The sequence below is a fragment of the Ambystoma mexicanum genome, chromosome 7q (assembly GCF_040938575.1).
Source record: "Ambystoma mexicanum isolate Mex_15411 chromosome 7q, UKY_AmexF1_1, whole genome shotgun sequence".
Classification (NCBI taxonomy): Eukaryota; Metazoa; Chordata; class Amphibia; order Caudata; family Ambystomatidae; genus Ambystoma; species Ambystoma mexicanum.
In genome coordinates, this window is record NC_090941.1 from 329,498,148 (window position 1) to 329,513,872 (window position 15,725).

At 45.3% G+C, this 15,725-nt stretch overlaps 1 protein-coding gene across 3 annotated transcripts in view; it reads right to left on the reverse strand.

The window, feature by feature from the left end:
• The window catches only part of BORA (BORA aurora kinase A activator), a 911,814-nt gene that overhangs the window by 542,119 nt on the left and 353,970 nt on the right, over window positions 1–15,725 (reverse strand). For all 3 annotated transcript variants that reach the window (XM_069639407.1, XM_069639408.1, XM_069639410.1), the window contains one exon: window positions 14,707–14,772. In XM_069639407.1, coding sequence (XP_069495508.1) covers window positions 14,707–14,772 — 66 coding nt within the window. The remainder of the gene's footprint in view (window positions 1–14,706; window positions 14,773–15,725) is intronic.

Below are 15,725 nucleotides of genomic sequence, written 5' to 3' on the forward strand. Positions count from 1 at the left end.
GAGAGCCAACAAATACAATCTCTTTTACCACCATAGACTTACCTGATTTACCACCGGAGGCATTATTCTTCAACTCTTCACATCTTCAAACGCTGCATCTGAAAACGGAGAGCAAACGCGTTAAATACATGCATCATTTACCGGACAGCATTGGGTTATACAGACTCTTACCTGAACGCCATCTACCGCCACAAGACCATCTTTTCTCGAACTCCACTGCAACATAAGAAAGGAATGGGACAAGAGTGAACATCGACATATTGAACTCTATACTTACTGGTCTTTGCCAGGAACCTCAGAGTCAACTCTCGTCCGGAACTCCCCAACGCCTTTTAACCAGTGAAGCAACTGGTGTCTACGCACCCCTGCAATCCACGCAGGATGGAGAGCTCATCTTTCAAGAATATAAGGTGAGAGTGCTGGAAGGGGATTTCGGAGGCGATTAGTGGGGAGAGCAGGGAGGTGCCATCACTAGAATCCACGGGTGGCTAAATTCCTCCCTCCACCTGCAGGAGAATCCTTCTGCGGGTCAAGCTGACGAGATTAGGAGGGCCAGTCCAGTCGGTCATCTCTGCACTATTCATCACATTGGTGGAGGCCGCAGCAGTCCGGGTCCGACCGATGCCCCTGTGGGAGCCAGGTGAGCGTAACAACCCAGCAGTTTATGGAACACAAGCCCTTCTGAGGTGGGGTGCATAAAGAGCATAGGAGGGGTGAAGATTAAACTGAAACCAGAGCTATTTGCCAAGAGCAAAACAATACCCCCTAACCAACGAGGCAGATGAGGGCATTTATGAGAATTACAGCCCCGATTGAGAAAGGCATTCTGGTACCATCCGAATCCCCATGTAACACAGCAGTGCACCCTGTTCGCAAGGCAGATGGGGGATTCTGGCGTTTTATTCAGGATTTAAGACCTCTTAACCATATTGTAGAAGCACAGTATCCTCTAGCTGCAAACCCTGAACGACAGTAGCCCCGGCTGCAGTAAATGCAAATAATTCAGAGCTGCACAGCTCCAAATCATGGTCTCGGAACACATGACCCGGCCGACGCAGACAATGGACAGCAACCAACGCTAAGAAAGGGAATCGAACTCAAGCTACCAGACAGAAGCTTGCAACAAAGATGCTACAATGTGAGACAAGTGTTGCACTGAGCAAAAGAGCACTCTCAGACTAAGGTGGTCCCCAGAAATTACAATGCAGACAGTCATTCTTGTTACCTTGAAAAGGTACACCAAGAGCTGAGAACCTTTGCAGATCCCAGGCCTGGGGATGTCAGCTCTAGCCAATCGAGTTTAGTATCTTAGGGATTGATAGCAATGGGCATGAACCAGTGGTAAGACCCTCACACTGCAACATTGTTCTAGATTGTGACTTGGGGATGGACGAGGCCAGCTCCCAGACATGGGAGAGCCAGTAACAAATAAGCAGCCATATACGTTATTAGGTTCCTAACGGCCAATCCCAGATGGTGATAGTTTTTTTTGGATAAGGGTCCAGGTTGAAGCGTCACTCTGATGTCATCTGGGTACAAAACTGGCCTGCGAGCCAGAAGATGTTGAGACGTCCATGTATTTCTTCAGTCCCTGTACTGATCCCTGTTTTTCTTTTGTATTAAACCACAGTTTGAACTTGTCGTTTGCTGAGTCCTCCGCAGAAGGTGTTGGGCCTTCCGAGAGTCTGCAAACTCCAAGTGGCTCTCCAGCATACCTGGGAGTTTGTCCAAACACTCCTTCAGAAACACTTATCAAGGTTAGGATACTTTATCCTTCTTAGCTTTTCCTTCAGAGAGATCAGCACACCACACTAGGTGGAGTGCTAAAGGGTTACCCAGTATTCCCTTTATCTCTGCTCCTGTGACATTTATGTTACAATAACAACCCTATATTTATGGCTGCTGGCAGTGGACGTGTTCTACCGACTTTTGTGCTATTTTTCCCTGCAGGCTGTATTCACAGCTGCAGCTACGCACAGGAGGGCCCACCATTGTTCCAACATGGTGCCTCCTTTATTTTTTCACCATTTCATGTGTGGTTGGTTCTTTCTTGGCCCTTCTACCACCCTGGGAGGGGGAGGTCTCGATTTGAGTTTTTTCTTCCACGGGAACCCTTTGTGTAGCCCGTCAAGGCTCCAGTGCGTCTGCGAAAGCAGCAAGCATTGGAGGATTCCAAAACACTGCTATCCTGTGTCTTCTGGTGCGCCTGAAAGGGTTTATGGTCATTGCATCGAATTCCTTGCATTCAAATGCATTTGCATTGAATTTATTCCATCTAAAAAATGTATATCGAATCCATTTTCTTTTTTTGGGGGGACCCCCAACCAAGCCACTGATTTTAACCCTTTAAAATCCTCCTGAACAAAAATTAACCCTTTACCCCCCAAAAACATGCATTCAATGCATTTTTTAGATAGAAAAAATTTGATAAAATGGCATTAGATGCAATGACCAGATGCCCCTGAAAGGAACCAGTTCCCACAGGGGGGGCTGGCTGTCCTTGTTGGACAGCCACTCGCCAGTTTCTGTAAACCGCAGGGAGAGTTTGCAGAGGGTGAGTGTATGAAATCCTAATAAAAGGTTAGGTTCCTGAGGCAGAAGGCAAGTCGACCACTGGAAGAGAAGATCTGAAGACAACAACCAGAGGTGCCTGCAGCCCCATGCAGTAACTGAAAAGACCACTGCTGTCCTGACCCCGTTTTGGAATCGACAGAGTAGCTCCAAAAAGGACTCCATCCCTGTAGTTGTTGATACCAACTAGTCACTAGACGACCTGGTGAACGAGACATTCTCCGAAGTGCTGCGACCTTCCTGGGCTGAAAACAGCCAATACCAGGGGACTGCCGACCCAATTGCAGTGCATGGTCTTCCTGTGAACAAATCTTCCCAGAACTTCGATGAGTTCTAGTTGCACCTCCAGAGGCAAGATCCCCCTTCTCAAAGTCCTCTCATCAGAGTGCAGGACCGAAGGAATTGAGGAGGATTGGCCAGGTTGTAAACATTCATCCTTGGAACCCATACAAAGGCACCAAAACTGCAGACCGACATGGGCATACGAAGAATTACATGCAGAGTCCCTTCTCTCAACTGCTGCGGAATCCCTTGCAGGAACCCTCATTTCGTCACCAGGACCAAGGAAACAGAATACCGGGTCAATCGCTGCAGCACTGTGAAACAACCCAGCTGCTGCAGCTTCATCACTCCTCAGGTACTGTGGGACTCTGGGTACCTCAAGCCATTTTGTCGCTCCTGTGCTGACGTGCTGATTCCGGTGTTTCGGTGTTGACCCATACCGATCCTCCAGGCCTAATGCTTGTGCGTTTATAGGGACCCTTTTCCAAGGTCCCGGATAACTTTCTGACCAACAAAAGCAGCCTATTGGTAATCCAAGCATCTTTTGGAACCTGACCTTTTCTGCTGCTGTGACTTATCTACATTCCCTCCAAACTGACTAACAAACTCAGAACTAGTTAGGGATGGACTGCTAAAGCTGAAAAGTCTTACATGTCAATGAAAGTATTAAACTGCTATTGCTGGTGCCGACTAACCCTTTTTATTCCTACAACAGAACATTTTCTGAGCCACTATAACAAGTGATGTTACTTACCATTGAACTATGTTCATGTACTGTATATTTCCTTACTAATGTTTACTCACCTACAGTATTGCTCGTGTTTAGTGTGTGTTGATTAGTTGAAATAGTACTTACCCGAATATAACTTTGCCTTGTGTATATAAAATAAATGTCTATTTTACTATGTTTGTATAAGGTAAGGCAAGGAACCCTCTTTTTTTTTATAAGGGGGCTTGACTCCAGAGGGTAAGGCGAAAGTTTTGAGAAAAGAGTGGAGTCAGCAGCTACCCTGGTCATTGATGCTTTATGTTAAGAGCTAATAAATATGTGCTAATTTAGCTCCACTGCCTCCCAAAAAAGAATCCTACCAAAGCGTCAATGACCAGGGTAGCTGCTGACTCCACTCTTTTCTCAAAATATTTTACTATAACTCCAAGTGTGTCAGAGCTTCTTTGGGCCTATGTATTTACTGAATTCATTGTGAACAGAGGATAGCACAGGGGCAACGCGCTGGTCTTGAAAGCAAGACCACGCAGAGCAACAGAGGTTCAAATCTGGGATCCGCGCTTAGAAACCAAACTCAGGTACGGTATTAGGCGCGTTATTAAAAAAAGAAACAATTAAAATAAATACTTTACAGCTCACATCCTCCTCCTAATAAAAGCCTTCTACCAAACCTTTGGGTAGTACAGACTTATACGAAGAGTTGGGTCCTGTATACCAAGGGATAGTTTTATAGCATCGCACCCGTTGGTAGACTTTAGGAAAACTCCCCTAACACTCAGTAGCACTCACTTCAGTCACTCCTTACACACTCAGACTCACTTGCCACACTAACATGCACACTCACACGGTAGTACCACTTTCTCTCTAGCAATACTCACCTCCAGAAATCACCTCCCTACCCAGCTATTCCTTTCTCCCTTCTGCTGGTTGCTTGGTCTTCCACCTCCTACTCTGATCTAACCCAGATAACCCACACTTTCTGTGGTATCCTTATATTTGCCTCCCTCTCTTGGCATTGGTTTGCTGTCCCTGGTCAATCTTGCGCTTCCTTCCCCACCCGGGAGTGTTGTAACCACCAAACATTTCAAGTAGCTTTCTTGGTGCAGATCCACCACTGTACAACCATGGTGTGCTAAGCAGAACATATTTCGTGTTCACATCCGGGGGACGGGTTTGGGATGCTCCCACGATACGTCCTATGTTGAAGCAGAGTTTTCCCCCAAAAATAATTCCTTCTAGTCTAGTGCGTCCTTTGGCCATTGCGGGTGCTTGCCGCCATCATTCGGCTGCACTGCTGGTTCCTCTGCCATCCACATGGAACAGCTTTTGCAGCATCTCAGTCCCCGCTTGCTTTCCTTGCTCGCCATGTGTATGCTAAAGAATGGTGCTTAGGGTTTTTGGTGGTCGAGTGTTCCTTCATATGCAACTGATGTGGGGCTCTGGAGATGGACTTTCTCTTGCCTCCTTTTTTGGCTTTGAGGTGTTTTTCTGAAACAAACAAAAGAACACTGGCAAGCATCTTGTATAAGGAGGCATGGCAACAGTTACGTGGGGTCTGCTTAGGAACAGACTGGCGCAAGGGGAGGGCAGGAATCGGGGTCCTTTCAACTGCCCCGTCCCCTCAGGGCTAGGACTGGCACTGGTTTTCTTCCTGATGGGCCGGCCACCCACAGCCGAGAGAAGTTAACACCCCCTCTTGACAAGGCCAGGTTACCGGCCATAGTTAAAAAATGGACTTGTATAAGTCCCCATAAGGCCATAGGCAGTCCAGCGAGGTACCCTGGGTGACATTCAAAGACCAGGATAATGCAAATACGCATTTTTAAGAACACTTGTGAGGCACCACAACAGAACGTCTTATTTTATACTCTGTTCATTCTATGGAAGTCTGAATTATTTGGAGCAGGCCACAAGATGACAGGACCACTGCAGCACCAGCTTTCCACGAGTACAACAATCTTTTTGCCATTACACACTGCTCCACAATGCCTAACAAACATGGAGCTGCATCATCGCAGAAAGTGGACCTGTAGATACATCTGCTTGCAGTAGGCATTCAATATGACCATTCTAATCACCTCTCACCCCCCCAACCCCGCACATACACCCACACCTAGATTCAGATGCTTTCTCGCAGGGTAATGGGGCTGTAATAAGGTTGTAGGCAGAGGTAAGGAAATGCAGCATTAGTCTAGGCATGGACTAGCACCTTGGGGGCAATAGGGCAATGCTCTTATGTGCAGGCCCAACAGCTAAAGTATGCAATTTGTGTTGGTCAGAGTGGTCCAATTTGATCAGTTGCTTCATTGTGCAGCTAGTAGATTTGATCAGTATTCTTCTCAGTCTGTCACAAAGGGAACAAAACACTGACAGTCTTGGGCTAGCACAGTGCACCTTTGGGGGAAGCTTTTTTTTTTTAGCACTGGCTGACAAACGAGCATATCACAAATGAGGGACCTGGATTAAGTAAATGGTATTTGTATTTTCTTTTACAGACAAGACTTGACTTGCTAACATTAATATTTTATTTGCCAGAAATGTAATGGTGTTCTGGTGAAATAATGGCCTGTTGTGATACTTTTCCAGGTTTGGTGGTCTATATGGGGCAAACTAAGTGACACACTTGCTCAGGTTATCGTTTTGTTGAGGAATCATACTTTAAAGTGCACAACGGATAAATAAGTGGAATGCATGCCCAACTATGCTTTGCTTGAGTGCAATCAATGGAAAGATTTTTTATGAGCCCTTAACCCCTTAACTGCCATGGGTTTCCCCCCCCCAGTGCCAAGGGCTTTTTATTAATTTCAGTATTTCACCGAGCAAAATATTCCAACTTTTTCTCCTTCATTAACCCCTTAAGTGCCACCGACGAGCCGGCTCGTCGGTGGCAACCTGGAGGGGTTTCCACTGACGAGCCGGCTCGTCGCTGGCATTTAAGGGTTTAAATAAATACTGAAATATACACAAATCTCAGACCTTGCTGAAAATTCTTAGGTGTAGATCCCCATAGCTGCCTGTAAAGTAGCTCAGCCTTACTGAATGTTGCTCAGTTATTGGTCTCTTAAACTTGCACCTAGAAATGCCAAAGAATTTCCCAAGAATTACATGAGAGAAATGGCAACCACTGCCCCACCCGTAAAGCTGTGTTTAAAGCTCAATTTAAGGCTAATCTTGCTAGCCTCCCCCCCGCCCTGCTTATGAGGATCCAAACTGCATTTGTCAAAGTTCTTCAAGGTGAGGCTCAGAAGAAACTCCAAAACCCTTGGTAAATGTTGTTCCGATATAGCAAGCTTTGAGCAATGTTCCTGATCTTTTAAGTTTTAAAAAAAAGTTTTTATTTAAATATCTAAGACATTGGGGCAGAGCCCTCAAATTCTGCAAGTACCATGATTGCAAATGAATGTAAACACTGTTGAAAGTTAATTTTGCAATTACTGTTAATTGCAGGCCCCATTTGTCATTTTATGTGCATTATAATTTATGTTGCATTCATGTTACCAGCACAGGACTACTGATATGCTGTTCAAATATCTGTTGTGGCTCACCATTTCACTTTATTTCACAATATTCTTCATCCCCCATATGAGAATGCGGACCCCCTGATTTAATCGGTTCCTATTAAGTGTACATGCCCCTTCAAAGCAGCTGATCTACACAGTGTCTCATGCTGGGGAACGTGCATCTGGTGCTGTCCTGCTCGTTCTGTGCCAGAATTGTTGCAATATCTTTATGGATCCACCTTCAAAACAAGGCAGGTCATGGGAAGTCATCCAGTGCCACATTCAACAGTTTGCCCATAACAGCCGACAATCTGACATGGGCTGTCCGTATGGTGCCCGGGGAGGGTGGTGGAAGTTTGTTCGTACCTGCAGGAAAGCCCTCCCCAAGATGTCAGATTTCTTGGGGACCGTCCCGTTAGACACTGGTAGCCTCTGAGCTTACCAAAGTACATGGTAGAGCCACTTGCAATACTTCAGCGGCAGCAACACTTTTCCACCCTGAAAGGTTTACTGCAGGGCACCAAGACCTTTTTTCTGCTCCGGTCATGCCAGTTTTGTGGGTGGTTCATTAGTCTCCAGCAAAATATCCAGAACAAGCAGAGCTGGTTTCTTCGGTCCCTCATTTGGTGGCTGAGCAGTTCTCCTTCCATAAATCCTTTTTCAGTATTGTAGGCTCCGGGGTCATACAAGATACCATGGCTCTGCCCGAGAGCTTCATCCTCCATGGATACAGTGATGTCTAGTACTGGAGTCTCACAAGAGGAAGCACGACACCAAGCCTACCAGCCCTGACTCACTGGTGCCAAATTCCTAGTTTCTGAAGAAGAGGCAACACAAGACAAGTGGAAGTCCAAAATCACCGTTCCTCCTTTGTGGACACCACTTCATCTCCGATACAAGACCTGGTACTGGTGGATGCATCTTCAGTTCTTGAAAGGCCAGAGCATTCACTTATCGTTATCATGGACCTTCTTTCACAAACTGCCTAGATTATTGCTTCTATAATGGGGTACAAGCCACCTTCAGTGGAGTGCTGCAAGGGGAAAGGGGGGGGGGGGGGCTTTTATTTTTCTTTAAGTAAAATCTCACTTTTGGGATGTGTACTGAACAGGCTGGCGGGGCAGTACAAAGCCATGCACCTTTAATTTTTACCAGGATAATGTCTTTTGTGTCATAGTTGAGAACTGGAATGTAACATTTTTTAAGTGGGGCTGTAATATTCTAAGAAGGAGCGTCGTCTTTAAGCTTGAAAGAAGGGAAAATACCAGATACTTTAAAGGCAGAAGACCAAAGTGAATCAGAGGGATAAAATACTCAAAACGAGAGAATTATATGAAGTAAAGGCAAGTGAAAGCCTACAAGAGCCACAAATCGAATCCCCCAAGGAGAGGGAGAACATTAATGGTCAAAAAAGCTGTAAGGGTGCAGAAGGAGGAGGCCAACGCATAGGTGGCATGGTGATTGCGATAGACTTTTTTTTTTACTAATAAAAAAGAGAAAACCATAGCTTTCCCCAACTCAGAGGGGTTTCCCTGCCTCATCTAAAACACTAAGGGTTCTGTCAGAATGTGTGTGTAAATCAAAAGTCGACAGGCCTGTGTCACAAACCAAGCTTCTGTCCGCTACACTTAAAACTGAACTAGAGATGAACCAGATCACCCTCCCTAACCTCTTCCCCCTCTACCCTCCCCTGTCCCCACTTTCCCCCTCCTCCGAATAAATTGTTCTACATATTGTTCTAATGACTTGTTTCATGTTTGTAAATATGCCCCGCTCACTTTTGTACCTGTTATACTGTAAAGCGCTTTGGCTTAAAGCGCTATATAAGTTCAATAAACAAAGTAAATCTTCTTGGTACAGAACAATGACTCCCTTCTTCTGTACTGGTGATAGAAGTCAACTTCTTAAAGGAATGACCCTCTTCCCCAGTTCAAAATTGTCTGTATCAGAACGTCTTTATAACTTTGGTTACCAGGAGAAGGATTCCCTTTTCCTGGTATCTTTTACTTAGTTTCACAGTTGAACATTAACAAGGTGGAATGACTCTGTTGTAATGTATGTCTCCCTCTTATCCCCGAGTGTGGTGATGTTGGTTTAGAGTACACGCTATTCTGTGATGTCACTATGGAGTGTTAGTGTGATCTGAATGTATGTTCCAAGGGGGACAGTTTGAGAAGGAGAGCTGGCCAAGAAGGATGTGCCAGTGTTTGCTGTTACTATATTGAACAATAAACCCACAGTAACTTACCTGCTGGCTCAGGGTGTCTTTCTGTGGGACCACAATACTTCACTGGCGACGAGCATGGGATCCGGTCATGGAGGGGGCAGCAGCTGAGCAGTACACCACCCTCCAAGTATCAAAGTCCTGGGTTTCAGTTGGCAGTGCAGCTCTGAGTACGGACCGGAATTGTGGCACAGCAGGCCGGGCAGTGCTGAATGAAGGTGGCTCTATGACGGTTGGAGCAGGGGCCCGGATGGCGTGCGGTCCTGTATACTGAGTTGGAAGTATGTCCGACTGCAGTGGCGTCTGAGTGTCCACACTTAGCCTGTTCTGCTGGGGTGCACAAGAGCTTCTCTGCCAGGAACTGTTGGTGAGCAGAAGAGTTTTATGCTCGGCCAGTGGTGCAGCTGGAGGCCGGGTGATCCACTCAGCTTGGCGAGGAGGAACACCGTGATTGCAGTGGACACATGGCGGGGCTGGATTAAATATGCGGCCGCAACCGCAACATTATTGGTGAGGAGTGCCCGCGGCATGGAGAGCGCCTATGTGGAGGTTTCTCAGCGTTTGTGTATCCGAACTGGATGCCTATATGGAGGGCGTCGGGGATGTGTTAGGAGCACAGAGAACGTACTCGCGTTGTTTCAGTTGCCGGAAGAGAACCACGTCGGTCCGGCAACCAGGGCAAGTTAAGTTCTGCATCGGCAAGGGGATTGTGGACTGGGGAGAAGAGGACCCCAGCAGCGGGATGTCCGGGAAGTGCGCAGACCACCCTGAGACGCTGTGTGAACTGTCATCAGGATCACGTAGCGAAGAGGATTCAGAGGATAGCGTTCTCATTCACCGAGGCGGAGGAAGGACTTTGCCTGGGTTTTGTGAGTGGAGTTAGTGTTTTCGGAGCCCTGGAGGAGCGGCATGTGGCAGCCCGATGCGAGGAGGACGTTCTAATGTTCGCCGGACTTGTGCTGTAGCAGTAAGGCCAGTGTGGGTGGTGTCACATGTATGTGTTGTGGCCTCCATGTGCAGATCTAGTAATTTAGTCACGTGTGTCGGGCCGGTATGGGAGTGCATGTTTATGTTGTGGCCCGTGTTGCGTCCCTTAAAGGAGAATATTAACTGAAAGTTAAAACAATGTACATTCATTATAGTGTAATGTTTTTCTTTCAGGAGAGGTTTGGAGTGCGGCGTTGGAAGAGAAGTTCCTCTTTTATGTAATGGTGAAATTTATTACAATGTAATTGAGGGCGGTTGCAGTTTCAGAACTTGTGGGGGAAGATGTTTTAATTGGTCAACATGGAACTAGGATTTCGGGTTCTACCTAGTTTCTGAGACAATCTTTTCAAAAGTCGTCAGTGAGAGCACTCAGCTGTGTTGAAGGACCTTTCTATTTAGCTGTGTTCTCACAAATATCTGTCCTTGTGTATGAGGTGTGTGAGTGGGCGGGTGTTGAGAGTGTTTGTTTCATACCATGTTAGGGTATGACTATGACAAATTTGGCAGCCTGGTGGGTACTAGGGGTCCCATATTATTGTAATGGTGATGTACCATGGTGTTGTGGTGGCAGTGTAGTGACTGTCGTTGTGGTGTTAGTGCTGTACTGTGTGTATGGTTATGTTAGAATTGGCAGCTTAGTTTTGTTCTGGGGTCCCATATTTTTAGAATGGTATGCCGCAATGGCAGTTTGGCTGGGACCAGGGGTCCTGTTGGGGGGTTGGTGTAGTGTTATGGTGCAGTAGAGGAGTACTGCAGTTGTTTCGTTGCATTTTGGCAGGGACTAGGGGTCCTGCTTGTGTGGAAGAGTACTGTAGGCGCAGTTAGGGGTGCTATAACGCATTTTGGCTGGGACTAGGTGTCTCGTATTGTGTGGTGCTTTATTGGGGTGTGGTTTGACGCCATCAGGTTAGGAGTCGGTTGGTCTTGGGTGTGTTGTGTTCTGTGTTGAGAGCAGTTTCAGGGACTGATACATGTAAGTTCTGCATGTTGTTGCTCCGTTGAGCTGGGTTAGTGCCTGGGGGTGGCAGCCAGGGTGGAAGGTTGTTGGTGCACAGATGGGTGTTGTCAGTTAGTGTAATGTACTTTTGTGGGCCGCTGGGGTGTGGCATGCTCCAGGTTTCAAGTGGCAGCTTGAAACTAGTTGAGTTCATTATTAATTGTTTTTGTTCCTCAAGTGTTTTTCCAGTTCAGTTTTTTTGATTGATTATTTATATAGTGCTTATACACAATGTGTTTCAGGGGAGGTGTTAACCCTTACTCCATTTCGGTGGTTCTTTTGTGTTGTGATTTTGGGGGAACGGAGTGGAGTTGATTGTATTGTTTGGCATGGTATTGTTTGGGTTTAGAACCATTTTGTGTGCTTCGTGGGGTTTTATTGTTGTAGCTCAGTGTTTTCAGTGCGCTTTTATGCATGTGTAGGGCATTCTATGTTGGTGCCCATTGGTGGTATTTTGGGTGTGAATGGGCTCCATGCGACCGTTTCCTAGGGTTGGGTCATGTGTCCATTTGGCGTTCTTGTGTTGTTGGTGCAGGTACGTGGTGGCCACACGTATTTGTAGGGCTGTATGGGTGTAGAATTGTACTAAGTGCGGGAGTAGGAATGTACTAATTGCTTAAAATTCTCTAGGCGTTCAGAAAGGAAAGGAGGGAGAGGTGTTATAATGTAGGTCTCCCTCTTATGCCCGAGTGTGGTGATGTCAGTGTAGAGTGCATGCTATTCTGTGATGTCACTATGGAGTGCTAGTGTTGTGATCTAAATGTATGTTCCAAGGGGGACATTTGGAGAAGGAGAGCTGGCTAAGAAGGACGTGCCAGTGTTTGCTGTTTCTATCTTGAACAATAAACCCACAGTAACTTACCTGCTGGCTCAGGGTGTCTTTCTGTGGCACCATGATACTTCAGACTCCCTTCCCCTAGTCTAGACTCTTGTAGCCTCAAACACACAGTTCTCGAATGTTAGAATGGTCCATGACCCTGGATTCTCCTCTTTGATTGGACTCACTTGGTATCCCTTTCTACCAAGTGCTGTGATGAGAGCGATGACTTGTTCTTACTGATTTTTGGGTCACAGACCAGAGTTTCTCCCTCTTTGGTTTGACCCTCTTGATTCACTGTCCTACCAAGTAGGACTGCGAAGAAGATACCTTCCTTCTTGATTTGGGTTTCAGCCATGGTTCCTCTGACTCTTTGGTTTGGCCAACTTGGCTTATCCTTTAAGAAGGATAAAAAGTTTCTTAACCTTGATAAGAATTACTGTTAAGGAGAAATAAAAGAATATAAAAAGGAGAACCCAACGGGCTCACAGCAACACTGCACATAGCGTGTTGTGTGCTGCAAAAGTGAGAAACAGATGCTTTTAAAAAGGTATGGAGGAAAGCATGTCTCCATAAAATAAAGTAACACAATGAAAAGGGTTCCCCGGGTCCCAGCAAAATGAATTAATGGGGGGGAGGGGGATCTCCACTCATTCAGGAGAGCAAGACAAAGGCCAGAATACCAGCAAAACGTGCTGGGGGTCTCAATAGGAAAGGGGATCAATCAAAAAAACGGATCATTATCCCCAACACTGAGCGGAAGGAGGGGGTCTGAGAAGTAGCAGTAGTTGGAAGGAGCAAGTAATGATATGGAGGTGGGAATATAAAGTCAGATAGCAGGTAATAACATCAAAGGGTGGAGACACGTGAGCAAGTTACCACAGGGTTCAGCGCGCGGTATAAACTAAACTAAACGTCAGGGGACAGGAGTTAGAAGGGAAGAAAGAGGGTGAAGGAGAGCAGCAGGAGGACAAGAGGCAAGGGTGAGCGTCTTAGACCTAACAGGGTGTATTGGAAGGTACCCGTTACCACAAACAACTGGTTAAAGTAGGGAAAGTTAGGAAGCCACTTAGAGGTTCATCATTCTGTATATACTAAGCTGTGTTAGGGGACACCTATCTTTGGAAGAAGTGCAAAAATAAGACGAGAAACGGATTGCCTTGGGGCCCACGAAAAAATAAATTACAAAAAAATAAAAAGGTAAAATCCGTTGACCAACCAACCACATCAAAGCTGGAGTGATTCTTGTGTCATGTGTGACATAACTCAAACCTGAAAAACAGAAGGTAGGAAAACTACCTATATTTTGTAAGTTTTATAAGCAATACCTACAGGAACATTTGTGAAGTAAGATTTCTGTCGTCACGCAGATTTTATCGATTGTTCCAGGGTTATGCCAGCTGTTGCTCACTACGCAGAATAGCATGTGCAAAACATTAAGTGAGCATATTCTTTTATGTTTGGCACTATAGATTGCCAAGCAACATTTTAGGGGCTGTGAGCAAGACAGGCTGAGCATAATGGCTCTAAACCATATGGCATGCGGCAACCGCAGGAAACTCATTTTTTGCAAAAAAATCAATTGAATACTGAATGTTTTTTCTTTTATAGAACTAGGGAAAGGGCAAAGCAAACGGAAGAAACTGTAAACCCAGTTTATTTCGGACACAAAAAGTACTGAAAAACCGAAAGAAACAGAACACAAAAATGCAATGCAAGAACGGCTCGCCGACCAGACTGCTAGTCGGAAAACTAATAACGGCACTTGTGGCACAGAGCAGTTATCTAGTAGATTGCCAGTACATGGGTGCATAACCGAGGATTTGCCTACCAGGGGGTTCTGTATTCTAACTTGTATTGCTCCTCTAAGTAGCATCTTTAGAGCACTTCAACTGCGTCCTCTCGCGCAGGATCCTGTCTCCCAAACAAGTTGGTGAAAGAAGGCGAGCCCAATGAACGAAATAATACTCCAGTTAATAGAAGAGTGAAGGGTCAACTTCTGCCATGGAAAAGATCAACCTGCCAAAAGTTGAGGTGAGAAGAACTCTCCCACCGTGAATTTAAAAAGGCCTTGGATACACACCAGTTGCCAAAACATTTAGTACATGCGGGTAGAATCAGAGACGATGCAAAGTCTGTATCAAAGTTTACAAGAAAATGACAGACGGTGTGGGACTGAGCATCTTCGTTTCAACTAGGTTTGTGTTAGTTCTAATTCTTCAAAAAAGGTGCAGAATTTTACTAAAGCTTTTTTTACTACATAGCTTGCTTTTCAGTTGTGCTTTTTGCGGCAGAGGATTGGAGGACATTAAAGAAAGGTAGGCAACGGTTTAACATGATGCAACCTCCTGTCTGCATCAAATGGTGTCCTTTTCACCACAGAAGTACCAGCCAGATAGCAAAGAACAAGTTACTTTCTTACCTGGTAACGTTCTTGCGATGGGATGGTCCGACGACGTATTCCATATCTATGACATGTAATCAGCACAGCTGTGGTGATTACATGTCATAGATATGGAATACGTCGGAGGACCCAATCCCCTCGAAGATGTAATACAGTTGTTCTAAAAAACATTATCAAAATACAAATTAAAAACTCACCATTATTTTTTCCAGATTGCACAACTGGGTCCTTTTTATTTGGAGATTCCTTATAAAAATCGACACCTGTAGAGAGATTGATAATAAACGCTAGAGTTATATTCACTTGTAACTCAAAAGAACATTACTGTATAGCTATATTTGATACCAAACTGTTGGCACACAGTACTCTGAGCATACACGTGTATACGTGTTTCCTTGAACTATCAGTTATAGAAAAATAAGCATTTATTTTATATACACTGAAGCTTATAATCTTTAAGTAAGGCAAGTACTAGCACACAGTAGTATTAAACACATAATATATGCAATATAAAAGGATAAAGAATACTTTAGAACCCTTAATGTAACAAAAAAGTGGTAGAAACATCTGGAACAAGTATGCAAACTATAGACCAACTTGTATAACTTTAGTTAACCCCTGCTTAACCAATCTTAAAAAGTACAACCCTATTCTAGACGAGTCACACAGTTAAGAGCTGAGGAAGGGAAGGCAGGCAGGCAGTAGACAAGGCAGAGTCTCTGAAGAGTTCTTCAAGTTTACAGGTGAGTAACAGTTAAGCTTCTTTTGTAAAGAGCACAAAGAGTTGTCCACACCAATGTAGCTCAAAGGACGCCTAGGAGGGGATGCAAGTAACAGCTTCACTGCAACCCTTCGAAGCACAGGAACAACAAAGCAGGTCCCAGGTAAGTATTAGGGGCTGAACAGTACTTTATCAGTGAAGAAGCTTGTGCAGCAGGATGATCCCCAAGGAGCGGCGACAGCACAGAGTCCCGTTTCAGGTTGTTGCTCTCGAGTAGTTGGACACTGAGGGTGCCGAGTTAAGAGATGGACTCAGTGGTGGCATGTTTTTGTCTATAAACCTTTATTTATGAGGTTGGAAAATACCCATCTTCCCTACCTCGAAAGAAACTAAAGGGTCGGTCAGGATGTCAAATAGAAGTCCACTGTTATGTCCAAACACATTTCCTGCCCTTACACTATGAACTAAAAATAAGGTGAGAGGTGAATCCCTTCA